Consider the following 13935-nt stretch of genomic DNA (forward strand, 5'->3'; position numbering starts at 1 on the left):
GTCTTCAGCAAACTATTTTCAGGCTTTCTTGTGTATCATCTTTAGAAGAGGCTTCCTTCTGGGACGAATAATTTGATGCATGTGTGGCGTATGGTCTGAGCACTGATAGGCTGCCCCCCCCCACCCCTTTAACCTCTGCAGCAATGCTGGAAGCACTCATACGTCTATTTTGAAAAGACAGCCTCTAGATATGACACTGAGCCCATGGACTCAACTTCTTCTCAGCTCAGTTTCAGGGTGTTGGCAATCTTCCTAGGTCATCTTTATGTAGAGCAAAAATTTTATTTTTTATGATCCTCAGAGAGTTATTTGCCATGAGGTGCCATGTTGAACTTCCAGTGACCAGTATGAGAGAGTGTGAGAACGATAACACCAAATTTAACATACGTGCCCCCTATTCACACCTGAGAACTTGTAGCACTAACGAGTCACATGACACCGGGGAGAAAAAGGTGGCTTATTGGGCACAATTTGGCCCTTTTTACTTAGGGGTGTACTCACTTTTGTGGTCAGCGGTTTAGACATTAATGGCTGTGTGTTGAGTTATTTGGAGGGCACACCAACTTTACCCTGTTATACAAGCTGTACACTGACTACTTTACATTGTATCAAAGTGTCATATCTTCAGTGTTGTCCCATGAAAAGATAGAATAAATCATTTACTAAAATATGAGGGGTGTACTCACTTTTGTAGATTATTACTTTGACATATCAAATGTTTTTTTGACAGCTCAGTGACTTTAAACTGTATAACCTTTCTTTCTTCCTGTACATAACTCAAGGTTATGTGCATTCATCCTACATACTGAATTAACTCTTTCATCTTTCTCTACAAATAGCAATACTCCTAGCAGTAGTATTCCAGCAATTTGAACAGGTGGGTTCAGAGGGGTGTCAGAATGCATTATTACTGAAAGGCATACATCTATAATTAGATTGTATAGGTCTGATGGACAATGCTCCATAGATTGGTAGGAGGGATCTGCTTTCAGAGAAGGGGTGAAAAGGGAGGGAGAGAAAGACAGAGATGGTTGGAAGATTGACATGACATGTGCTGGGGACGCCGCTGGCTTTATCCCAAAAGTATCACTGACTCATGGTTAGAAGTGGAGAAGGTCCCAGAAGAGCTGAGAGCAGCCAGGATCTCCACTCCTGCTGTTTGCTTGCTTACTTTTAAAACAAGGAAAAAGACCTGTGATGGAAATCAGATAATTAGATCTGCAGAATACGACAAAGAAGTATGGGGAGCGACGACTGTATTCTCATCACCTTGTCCGGAGAGGGTCCCTGGGGCTTTAGACTGCACGGGGGAGCTGAGAAGAGCTTACCTCTGCTTGTTTCAAAGGTATGAACTCATCATGAGGCCTAACACCGCAAGGTCAAGTGGTTGCATCGACACAAACCTCATCAAGTTACCATCTTATATAAAAAGATGATTTATATCGGTTTACACCATACTACTTTTTACATTCATTACTGAGAATAGCTATGGAAGTTCATGCACAGGGACTCTTTATATTGTACAGTTCTGCAGAACATGCTTGCTCCGTTCATATACAACGGCATAAAGGCTGGATTGCATATTGCAGATATCAATGGACAATAGCACTATAGCAATAGTATTCTTACTGTTTGCATGGATGTTAGTTTTTGCTTACTTAGCTACGGACACTTTTTATAGCACATTAAGAGGCATAACACTGGCACATTCTGGTAGACTGTCATAAATCTGCACAAATCTTATATGAAATACTTTCTTTCATGTTTAGTTTTTCTTTAATTAGCTTTGTTCACAAAGGATACCGTTAAATACCGCAGTATTATTGCATAATGTTTGAAAGTCACTTTTTTTTATTTCTTGGTATTCTTTTGGAGAACGATTGTTAAAAAAGCAATTCTAATTCTCAATTCATACCTTTTTAGAATGGTAGGCAAAAGTGTTGAGCGAATCGGATTTCACAAAGTGGAATTCGATCCGATTTTAGGGAGAAAGCCGAATTTCCTTGTGCTTTGTGGTAGCGAATCGATTTTCACCGAATGGCAGTTAAAAATATAAAAAAATCATACTTACCTCATCCTTTTGAGCGCAAAAAGCCGGCCGTTGTCATCTGGATTGAAGATCTCGCACGAAATCCCATGTGCAGTGACGTATGACGTCACTACGCGGGCTTATGTGATGATGTCATCACGGGGCGCTAGAGATTTCGTGCTAGATCTTCAATCCAGATGGCGGAGGCTGGCTCTTTGAAACAAAATGGATGAAGTAAGTATGATTTTGTGCTGGACTCGGTGACAAGTATTTTATTTTTAAACCACTCAACTAAACCTAAAGAGAGACTATGGGGGTCATTTATTATCCAGACATACCCCTATATTAAACATATTTCTGGAGCAGATTGTGGCGAAAAGGTTATTTGCACCGCAATCTGCAACTTGTCTCCGCTCATGCCAGATCTAAAAAAGTGGGAGGGGAAGGGCCAGCAGGCCTGTCTCATTCATCATTTTCTATGCCTGTTTTAGGCATAGAAAATGGTCTAAATGTAAGACATCTTGGAAGCTGGCTTATATTTAGACTGGTGCTGAATACGCCAAAGTATGTAGAGGCCGGCGCCTCTTCATAACTTCGGCCAATCCACCGCCAGGTATAGGGGTTATTAAAACGTCAGTCTTAATAAATGACCCCCTATATACTCATCTACTGTGGCTTTGTGAAGCCATATATACCACATACACATTCTTTATCATATTATATAAAAAAAAACTACAAACTACAGTTTTTTTTAACATATGTCAAAAACTTGAGAACAAAACCCTGTGTGAAGAAGGTCTTTAAAGGGGTCGTCCGAGATATTAAAAAATCTTGGGCAAGCCTTGCAATAGCCTCAAATAGAAAAATCATCTTATACTCACCATTTTCTCTAGCGCCGTTCTGTATGTCACTGTTACGGTCCTCCTTCCGCTGCTTGATTACAAACTGCAATGGTGAGGTGCTGGTATATTGCATGTGACCAGTGTAGCCAATCATTACTGCCCTTACTGCTGCAATGGTAAGGATAATAATTGGTGCAGCGGTATGTTGCTGTACACAACACAGTTGATGACATGCACAGTGACGGGCAATTGTGTGTGGCACTTGACCACTGCACCTCATTGTCCTCAGCGTGGAGGATAGTGTCTGGCTGCAGACGTCGCCACTGCAGTTTGCAAACAAGAAGTGACATTACAACTGTACCAGCAGCACAGAGGATAGCAGTAGAGAAAGGGGTGAGTATAATTTTTTATTATCTTGGAAAACCCCTTTAAAAGATAATACAGATGTAAAGGCACTTGAACTACTACATTCAATTTTTTTTTTTTTTAAAGACAGGAGAAATGACACAGTGAATAATGGCAATAATAATTATATAAAGTTATTTTTTATATATATATATATATATATATATATATAATGATAATAAACTTTGCATATACAGGAATTACAATGCTTTACAAAAAGTGCCCCTGTGACGTACCAAACCACAGGGGAAATACGTGAGGCTACGGTGGACCGATGGGTGTAATAGTTATTGTACTCACGGTTAGCAGATGCCTCCCAGGGCTGGAGTACAGTGGATGGGAAGACAGCACTAAATCATCCGGGGCACACTCTGTTGCAGGGAACACCCGCCAAATGTTGGTTGAGGTGCCTTTGATGGTAATTGGTGTTTAAGATGCTTTGGTGGCTGGGCCCCTGGTTCGTGACGCCAGCACCGCTAGGTGCAAATGTTGAGTTTAGTAGTGGAAATGATGAGAAGTTAGTAGAATAATTCCAACGTTTACTTGAATCAATAGTCTCAAGGCAGATGTTACAGTCCATCAACAAAGTGCATTCGTATGGCATAAGTGATGGCTGGGAAAAAGGTACAATTGTGTTCCACTTATCAGTTTTAGGCCTCTTTCACACTGGCGTGTGCGCCTCAATACACATGCACAGTACGTGGGGCAGCTGCAGCGGATCGCGGACCCATTCAAGTGAATGGGTCCATGATCCGGCCGTTCCACAAAAAGATCCGCACCATTCCGCATCTCCGGATTTGCGGACCCATTCAAGTGATGCAGAATGCCCACGGAACGCCACCTGTGTATTGCGGATCCGCAAATGCGGTCCACAATACGGCAACTGGGTGCACACGTCAGTGTGAAAGAGGCCTTAGGCAATTGTCAATTGAGGAGTTGTCTCTTTAAAGTAGACACTTCACAGAAAAGACTTCTTGTGATAGTCCTAAGTTCAATCTATAGCAACCTAGTATTAAATATGCTGATATCTGTTCACTTTGAGCTGTCCTATAAGGGCGATCTCCCCCATGGCAGGCAAACACTTCTGCTTCATTATTTGCAGGATGATCCAATAAAAAGCTTTAGGTTTTTCCACTATGTCCCGGAAGGCTTGTGTAGTGGATAAGGACAATTCTGCGCACTAATTATCTATACGTGTCCTGGCACTTGGAAAGTTACTCTCAGGCACTGGTGCTGATGAGGTCCATAAGCTCGATTCAGCTGTAACCCTCAATAGGCTTACTGCATATTCATACATAGACTCACTGTCTGGTGCTTGGCTGCTGTGGTTGTCTTCTCCAGGCTTGATCAGGGCCCAGAGGAAAGGAAAACAGCTACAGGTTGAGTTTAGCCTGTTTCTCTCTTCATGGACTTGCTTCTTCACTGCCTCCACTATCTTCACTTAATACTCTCAATCCTCTAAGCTAGACACACCCAAGCTATATATAGTGTGGTGCCAGCACCACCTAGGGGCGAACGGGTGAAATGACAATGCCGGACTGATACTGTGAAATACCATACATTCAGTACATTAGATAAATACATAAATAAACAGATGTATTAAGTTGTCCTCTTTTCACACAAATGTGGGACGCTGCAACCCTCTCCAAAAATGCTGTCCAGAAACATCTAATAAAACCCAATCTCTGCATAAAGATGCAAGTCATTTGTACCTGAAGAAGGGGTTTTATCCCTGAAACGCGTTGTACCGCTTGCCTAATAAAGTACCCTGCATCTCAACTGAACCTTCGGGTGGTCTTTTCCGCTGTGGGACACTCCTTTTCTCGCTAATCTCTGCATAAGGCCTCTTGCACACGACTGTGTGCTGGCCGGGCCTGTGCTGCACGGGCACCGACCGTGGGCCAGCCGCATGCGTATCGCGGACCCTATCACTTGAATGGGGTCTGCGATCCTTCCGTTACGCAAAAAGATAGAACAAGTTCTATATTTTTGCGCAACGAAAGCACGAAACGGAACACCACAGAAGCACTCCGTAGTGCTTCCGTGGGGTTCCGTTCTGTGCTTCCGCTCCGTTCTGTACTGAATCTCTGGATTTGTGTACCCATTTAAGTGAATGGGTCCCCATCCGTGATGCGGAATGCACACAGTTGGTGCCCCTTGTATTGCAGAACCGCCATATGTGGCCCGCAATACGGCCACGATAGCTGTACGGCCGTGTGCAAGAGACTTAATAGACGCAACTTATGCAACTTTTTAAAGAGCACTTGTCATGAGACAGCTGTACTTCATACTTGTTTAAGCATTGTTGGAAATGCCTGTTTAGGTCATGTACCGACATACGTTTAAGGCCTCGTGCACACAAACGTATCTTCTTTCTGTGTCTATTCCGTTTATTTTGCGGACCGTATGCGAAACCATTCATTTCAATGGGTCCGCAAAAAAGAACGGAATGTACTCCGTGTGCATTCTGTTTCCGTATGTCTGTATTTCCGTTCCACCAAAAAATAGAACATGTACTATTATTGCCGCATTACAGACAAGGATAGTACTGTTCTATTAGTGGCCAGCTATTCCGTTCCGCAAAATACAGAATACACACGGACGTCGTCCATATTTTTTGTGGATCCATTTTTTGCGGACCACAAAATACATACAGTCGTGTGCATGAGGCCTAAAGGTAGATTCCAGGAGATGAATAAGGTAATAATGTTGGTTTCAATGATACATACAGCCCACCAAAATATAAAGTATAAAGATGAAATGATTACATCAGCATAAAGGCCCCAATACACATTACTGACTTCCCGACTCACCCTGACAGATGATCTTGGGGAGAGAAGGATTGGGCAAACTGAAAATTTTCTCCTGATCTTTTTTTCTTCCAGGAGATAAGCCACCTCCAGAAGTGTTGAGCAGCATCTCTCTACTTTCACCCCATTGATAACACATACATGTTTGGCCGAATCAAACATGTACTGTATGTGTATGAGGATGTTGGGAGGTATAGATGTTGGATGAATGATGCTATACCTGACAGCTATTAAATGCGAATGGCCAGCTTAGGGATTTAAATGAGTTTAAGGCCTAATTCACACGGGCGAGATTTCCGCGCGGGTGCAATGTGTGAGGTGAACGCATTGCACCCGCACTGAATCCGGACCCATTCATTTCTATGGGGCTGTGCACGTGAGCAGTGATTTTCCCGCATCACTTGTGCGTTGCGTGAAAATCGCAGCATGCTCCTCTTTGTGCATTTTCCATGCAACACAGGCCCTATAGAAATGAATAGGGCTGCGTGAAAATCGCATGCATCCGCAAGCAAGTGCGGATGCGGTGCGATTTTCATGCACGGTTGCTAGGAGACTATCGGGATGGAGACCCGATCATTATTATTTTCCCTTATAACATGGTAATAAGGGAAAATAATAGGCTGGAGGGGTTAAAAAAAATAAAAAATAATTTAACTCACCTTAATCCACTTGTTCGCGCAGCCCAGCTTCTTTTCTCTTCTGTCTTCATCTTTGCTGTGCACAGGAAAAGGACCTGTAGTGACGTCACTACGCTCGTAACATGGTCCATCACATGATCCATCACCATGGTAAAAGGTCATGTGATGGACCATGCGATGAGCGCAGTGACATCATCAAAGGTCCTATTCTTCAAAGAAGAAGACAGGAGAGAAGCCGGGCTGCGCGAACAAGTGGATTAAGGTGAGTTAAATTATTATAATATTTTTTTTAACCCCTCCAGCCCTATTGTACTATGCATTCTGTATTAAGAATGCTATTATTTCCCCTGATAACCATGTTATAAGGGAAAATAATACAATCTACACAACACCTAACCCAAACCCGAACTTCTGTGAAGAAGTTCGGTTTTGGGTACCAAACATGCCGATTTGTCTCGCGCGCGTTACAATGTTTTGCACTAGCGCGAAAAAATCGCCCATTTTCCCGCGCCGCACACGCATCTTATCTGGGCCAAAAACCTGACGCCCATGTGAAAGGGGCCTAAGTCATACCAATAGGGCATATTGACTTGTGATGAGTGGTTGGTAGGGGCTATATTCGATATTTCATGAATATTTGGGCTAATATTTGCCATATATTCGCGAATTCAAGATAATTTCTTGATTGCTAAAAATCGGCAATGTAATATTCGTGTAATGCGCGCAAAATACAGGCATGGGTCACTTTTGCAAAATTTTCCAAGCTGCTAGAAGTTTCCCGAGACTGGAGAAAATGGTTGGCACGGCAGAACATTAAAAATGGCTTTATATGCAGTTAGAGTGCTCTAATATATTCGCGATTGCGCTAATCGGCACTAATGATACGAATATTTTTGCACAATACGTGAAACTTCACATTTTAGCAGGTCTGCATGTATGTATGGACAGCAGAACATATCACACTACCTAACACCCTGCACTGCAACAGCTACACTATATCAGGATATAACCTATACTGACTATCTCCCACTAACTATCTGTATATATATATATATATATATATATATATATATTAGGCTAGTTTCACACTAACGGCAGGGGACTCCTGAAGGCTGTCGGATCCGTCCTGTTGCTAGTTCACGCATGCTCCCGAACTGCTGCTCCATCCCCATTGACTATAATGGGGGCAGGGGAGGAGTTCCGGTGGCAGCACAGCAGCGCACGCTGAGAGGCAGCCAGACTAAAAGTACTGCATGAAGCACTTTTAGTCCAGCTGCCTCTCGGCGTGCGCTGCCGTGCTGCCGCCGGGAAACTCCGCCTCTGCCCCCATTATAGTCGATGGGGATGGAACGGCAGTCCAGGGGCACACGTGAACTAGCAGCAGGACGGATCCGACAGGCTGTTCACCCACCAGAACAGCTTGCCAGAGTCCCCTGCCGCTAGTGTGAAAGTACCCTAAGCTATCTAACTATCTATCTAATGTAGTGTGGAAAGCACAGAGCACAGCAATGACACTGCTGTCTCTCTCAGAACTTTAAAAAAACGGTAGAAAATGGCTGCTGTGGAGGTTCTTATATAGTAAGAGGTAGGCAACTTTCCTATTGGTTGGTAGAGATGTTGCTAAGCTCAGACAAAGACATTGCAGCCTTCTCATTGGCCCACAAGCAAGAAGCGAGGTTACTGATGAAAAAAAAATCTAGAATATTCGAAATTACGAATATATATATCACTATATTCTAAATATTCGTGAATTCGTGAATTCTCGAAGTGCAGATATTTCCGATTAATATTCGCAATTCGAATATTCGCGCCCAACACTAATATGGGTTCCATTTCTGGGACTTTTACTTATCAGAAAAATGTGGGTCTACTGCTACCCTGTTTGGAAAACCAGAGAGTAGGAGATAGCACTTGTGTACATCTCTCTCCCTACAATGAAGGGAAACGCATCATACACAGGCACCTCTCTTCTCTGGATTGCTGAACAGGGGATAACAGGGCCTATAGATCATCCACTTACTCCATAGTGTAAACACACCTTCTCCATAGCTCTGGTGTCACGGACGTTCCCGTGGCAGGCACCAGGAGATCGGAGAGACTGGCAACTCGTGGGTTAAATTGACAAGTTCACTATGGATCTTATTCTGTCTGTGTTTTGGTGAATGCCACACCCCTTGCTTCAGGTGTTGCTTGTTGGTAATTTACCTTTCCAATAAGTAGCCACTTCTGGCGTGGTTTATAGATTTTCTTCCTGCCTTCTAACTAACTGGTCGGTTGTACTCTGTGGTGCTTCTGGGGTTGCCAGTTTTCTACTTTCAGATAAGTCTTGTCTGTTCTTATTGTTTTGTGTTTGTTATTTCCTGTTTGTATCTGGGCCTGAGACAGAGACTTCCATTTGTCCATCTGGGGAGGAATGGGTTGTCTCTGGTCCTAACCTCATTCCAGGGCCTTATAGGGATATAAGGGCCTAGGTATACAGCATATGAATATTCCTACCTTCAAGGTCTATTCATATTAATAGGTAGCTAGGGCCCGGTTTAGGGTTGTTTAGGAGGTGACCTGTTCCTTCCCTAGTTTCCAGGCCCAGTTACTGTTCCCCTTCCCTCCTGTGTTTAGTGTGGAGTTTTTCCCCCACACTGATCGTGACATCTGGTCTTTGCAGAACCTCTATCTTTCTATGGCAACTTGTGTTTGATAAAGGTCCTTTGTAGACTGCAAAATCACATGCATGCATTTGAAGTTGCCCTGCAAGTAAAAACCAAATAAAAATAATGCACCGATTCAATCTCATTCCAAGAAGTGCTTGAGTTTATTTAACCAAGATAAAATTCTACTTATGTTTTTTGCTGTGAAATGTTGTGGATGTTGTGCTGTATTTAGTCACAGACCGTGTTACACTTTGCCATAGACATAAAAAATCAGCACCATTGGTCAGAACATGCACAGTGTATTATGTGTGGATTTTTGCCATGAGGATTTTTGTGCAGCAAATCTGCAGTGTAATACGTTACCAGTGAAGTTAACAAAATTTTAGAATCTCATCATGGTTTGGAAACACAGTGATATCTAGCAAATCTGCAGTATATGGCACATTATCTGTGCAGCTAAAATATGATATCATGGCTGCCACGATGGGGAGGAGAGGAGCGGTGGCGCTGGAACAAAATGGTACATGTTTTTTTTTATGTATTTGTTAGGTTCCCTGCCATTTTTAAATAAAAATATATCTCGGACAACCATTTTAAGTGACTTAACTTACAGCAAAATAAAACAGCCACTGGTACGTTTGCCTTGAACAGCTGCAGTATGTTCATGGCTCAAACAGAATATCAAGTGACCTTCAGTCAACCACAATGTGACTTGCTGAAGGTGCATTTGATGAGTACTTGACACCATGTTTCATGCACAGTATTTCAGTTTTCCGTCATCAACTGATAAACCACATCACTGGACAGTCTAAAGTATAGATAGGAGAACCAGGGGCGTTGCTAGGGTCTGAAAACATCCGGGGCACAAGCCCACTGTGTTGAAATTGCACATTAAAGGCATGCTTAAAGGGGTGTTCTGGTTTACGCAAATGAAGTGCAGTACTGCAGACTGCAGTCATTATATATTACAACATTCGGTAACTTTCCAATATCTGTTATGTTTCATTTCCTCACCACTGCAGAAATCTTTGCTTGGGCCCTTTAATATTGATGGGAGTGGACCCTGGGCAACCCCACAGATCATTTATGAGTTTAATCACTTCGGTGCGCAATCCCGTCCTGCGGCGCATGATCTTGCGAGACCCGTGACCTCTCGCGGCGGGTCTCGCGGGATCACGCACCGCAGGACGGGATCACGCACCGAAGTGACTGAACTCGTGCCCGCGCAGCCCGCAAGTAGTGGATTAGCGGAACAAGTACAAGGGGGGTGGGAGGATGATCTGTGGTTGGTTGCCCAGGTCCAATCAATATAAAAGGGCCCTGGAATAGCCAAATAAATAAAAAAAATTCTACCAGCATAACATTCGGTGCACTGGACAAAACATCGGGGGCTCAAGCCCCGAATGTTTTGACCTAACGACGCCCCTGAAGAGAACTGTGAATGATGCACACCTAAAGAAGTGGGCTGTTGTTTTAATACATTTTACTCCAGTGAAGCAGAGTCCTGTGTCAACATCTTTTTTTTAATTCTGAGTACAATTTAAAGGGGTTATTATCTGTGGCTGTTCTTATTTAATTTCTATGGGAGTTCCAAAAATAGAAATTAATCCGGAACGCACCACACAAGTGCGGCCAATGCTCCATTCACCTCTATGGGACTGTTGGAGATAGCCAGTGCTCTGCTATCTTCTACAGGCCTATAGAAAATAATGGAGGGTGGTCACACATGCGCAGCTGCTCTCCTCTCTCTTTGGGGGTCCTGTTCTTGAGATAGGTATCCTAGAGATATGCCACCAATGTCCTAGAGGAGACAACCCCTTTAACTGCAATGGCTTAACCATTGAAGAAGCAGAAGTAGTCACATCTGAACTCTTGTGCCTGCGGTCCCCTAAAGATCCATCTGCTTTAAGACACTTGCTTTATAAATTGCATATTTTAGTGCCCTGGGGCTTGAAGATACCCCTAAGGACATAGTTATACAATTGTACACCTATGGGGAATATGCTAGGTAGAAAATTTAAAACAGGTTGCCAAAGCTAATGCCCAAATATGATCTGAACCTAGCTTTATGGACAAGTTTATGAGTGCCAATCCCTGTTGTTTTTTTTTTTTTTTTTTTTACGGGACCGTACTATAGGCTACATCATGTGACAAATATATGACTTTTTTAATGTGTTTTTTCTTGGTGAAAGGAATATTACTTGTTTGGTTTCTGGCACATGCAAGAAACGGGTATTCATGTTTATCTATCACAGACAATATGAAAGAACCACAACGTTTCCTTCTCATGCAAGATACATTGGAACAACAGACAAAATCTTTGCTCTTAAAGAGGTTGTGTGACTGCTGAGACCTACACCGACTATTATACAGTCCTTGGGATGGGTGAAAGGCAGGGCATGTAGAGTACAATGGCCGGCATATGGTGTAGGAATAAGACCAGGCCAGAAAAAAAACAGAATATAATGTCTCTCTTTACTGCAGTAATCAGAGTTGTAGTACATCCGACTATAGCAAAACACAGTTCCAGTTGTACACAGTGCAATTCCCTCCCTGGTAACAGTGTATGGATTTAGGCAAGGATGGAAGTCATGGCCCACTTCCCTCTCTATCTTGCTAAAGTCTTTCTCAGTAGAATCTATGGCAGGGGACTGTTCTTTTGCAATTATTCCTGTAATGTATAAGACGGCGTGTACAGGCTGAATGATACAACTGGCTGGGTTATTTCTTAAGGGGTTTTCTAGGATTTAGATACTGATGACCTATCCTCAGAATAGTTCATCAGTATTTGATCGGTGGGGGTCCGACCATCAGCTCTTTGAGAAGGCACCTGCACTCCTGTGAGCTCCGCAGCCTTCTCTGTGCTTTGCGACTGAAGTGAATGGGGCTGAGCACAATACCAAGTACAGCCGCTATACAATGTAAGGCGCTGTGCTTGTCAAGTCATCGAACCACTGCAGCCAGTCTTGGCTTCCACCTTGTGCCATGATTTCCATGATTACTTCATGTAATATCTTGATATCCTAAATAGAGTATTGGCAGAAAGAGAACCAATAGTAAAATAGCGAACGCCAGCTTCTGCTCGGACCTCCAGGGCACGGATGGTGCAGGACTGCACTCCCACAGCGATAAATATAAGCGATTTCCAGCCACGGGTATTGGTCAAATCCATTCAATTTTATTTTTTCTCCATTAAAAGCAGTTACAAAAGATAAATACAAAACAGGCCTCACATCTCTCTGACGCATTTCGGATACACGCTTGTCGCACCCTTAATCATAGTCACTAGATGACTACACTAGTCAGGTTTCATGGTGGAAAGGGGGGAGAGGACATACCCAATGGGTGTGATTGGCATAGAGCAGGCATCCTCAAACTGCGGCCCTCCAGCTGTTGCAAAACTACAACTCCCAGCATGCCCGAACAGCCTACAGGTATCAGCCTACAGCAGGACATTGTGGGAGTTGTATTTTTACAACAGCTGGAGGGCCGTAGTTTGAGGATGCCTGGCATAGAGGAATAACCAGAGGGAACCAATAGGTTACAACAGTGGAAACAGACTTTTTCAAGACTGTATACAAATTGTTAGATATTCTAGATTACTGGGCAGCTACAAAAACATAAAATTTGATTGTAAGGACACAAACACTGAAGAGAGAAAAATTAAAAAGAATTAGACTACTACTTTATATTAGATCGCTGCGTGTTGGCTGAATGTTTGTTCTGTCAACGGCTTTTCTGTCTTCATATACATGCACACTTGGCATACAATTTGTTCTGAATAGCAGAGGGGTAGGGGAGTAAGCTGCTGCAAGACTCTTCTGGTATTATCTTTTCACCCCTGAGAACAAAGGATCGGGCATGTTTAAATCCCACAGCCTGATCTTCTGCTGTCAGGCAAAAATCAAGAAACCCCGTTACACATTAAGTGGTTCAACCAACATTAATCCAATGCAATCAAATGCAATAATCCAATATCCGTACATTCTGTGTTACAAATGAATTGATTAGAGATGAGCGAATCGAATCTGACAAAGTGGAATTTAATCAGAATTTCAGGAAAAATTCAATTTGCAAAGAAGGTGAATTTACTTGTGCTTCGTGGTAACGAAATGCCATTTTTCCTAAAATGGCGGCTACATGTGTGAGGACATGGGTCAAGGAACTCTGGAAAGGCCGGATCACCCATATTGACATGCATGCAACCAATTAGCAGCCAGCCCTGTGATGTCACAGCCCTATAAATACAGCAGCCATTTTAGATTCTGCTATTTTCCAGCGTTCTGAGTGCAGGGATAGACGTGAGAAGACGCTAGGGACAGCAATTGTAAACCTAATTGTGAACAAAAGAAAATGAAAAAAACATTTATAAGTGCAGGGAAAGAATAGGGAGGAATTATTTCACAGCAGCTTAGTGCAGGGAGAGACGTAAAAAAACGCTAGGGACAGTGCCAGAAAAGCAATTTACAAGTGCAGGGAAATGATAGGGAGGAATCATTTCACAGCATATTAGTGCAGGGAGAGACGTCAGAAGGCGCTAGGGACAGTGCCAGAAAAGCGATT

The 13935-nt window shown here is 43.0% G+C and overlaps 1 protein-coding gene across 1 annotated transcript in view; it reads left to right on the top strand.

The window, feature by feature from the left end:
* The first annotated feature begins 1116 nt into the window (after window positions 1–1116).
* SYNPO2L (synaptopodin 2 like) overlaps window positions 1117–13935 on the top strand; it is a 94749-nt gene continuing 81930 nt past the window's right edge. The window contains exon 1 of the mRNA XM_044298250.1: window positions 1117–1345. Coding sequence (XP_044154185.1) covers window positions 1241–1345 — 105 coding nt within the window. The 5' untranslated portion in view covers window positions 1117–1240. The remainder of the gene's footprint in view (window positions 1346–13935) is intronic.

Source organism: Bufo gargarizans, chromosome 6, assembly GCF_014858855.1.
Source record: "Bufo gargarizans isolate SCDJY-AF-19 chromosome 6, ASM1485885v1, whole genome shotgun sequence".
NCBI classification, from domain to species: Eukaryota; Metazoa; Chordata; class Amphibia; order Anura; family Bufonidae; genus Bufo; species Bufo gargarizans.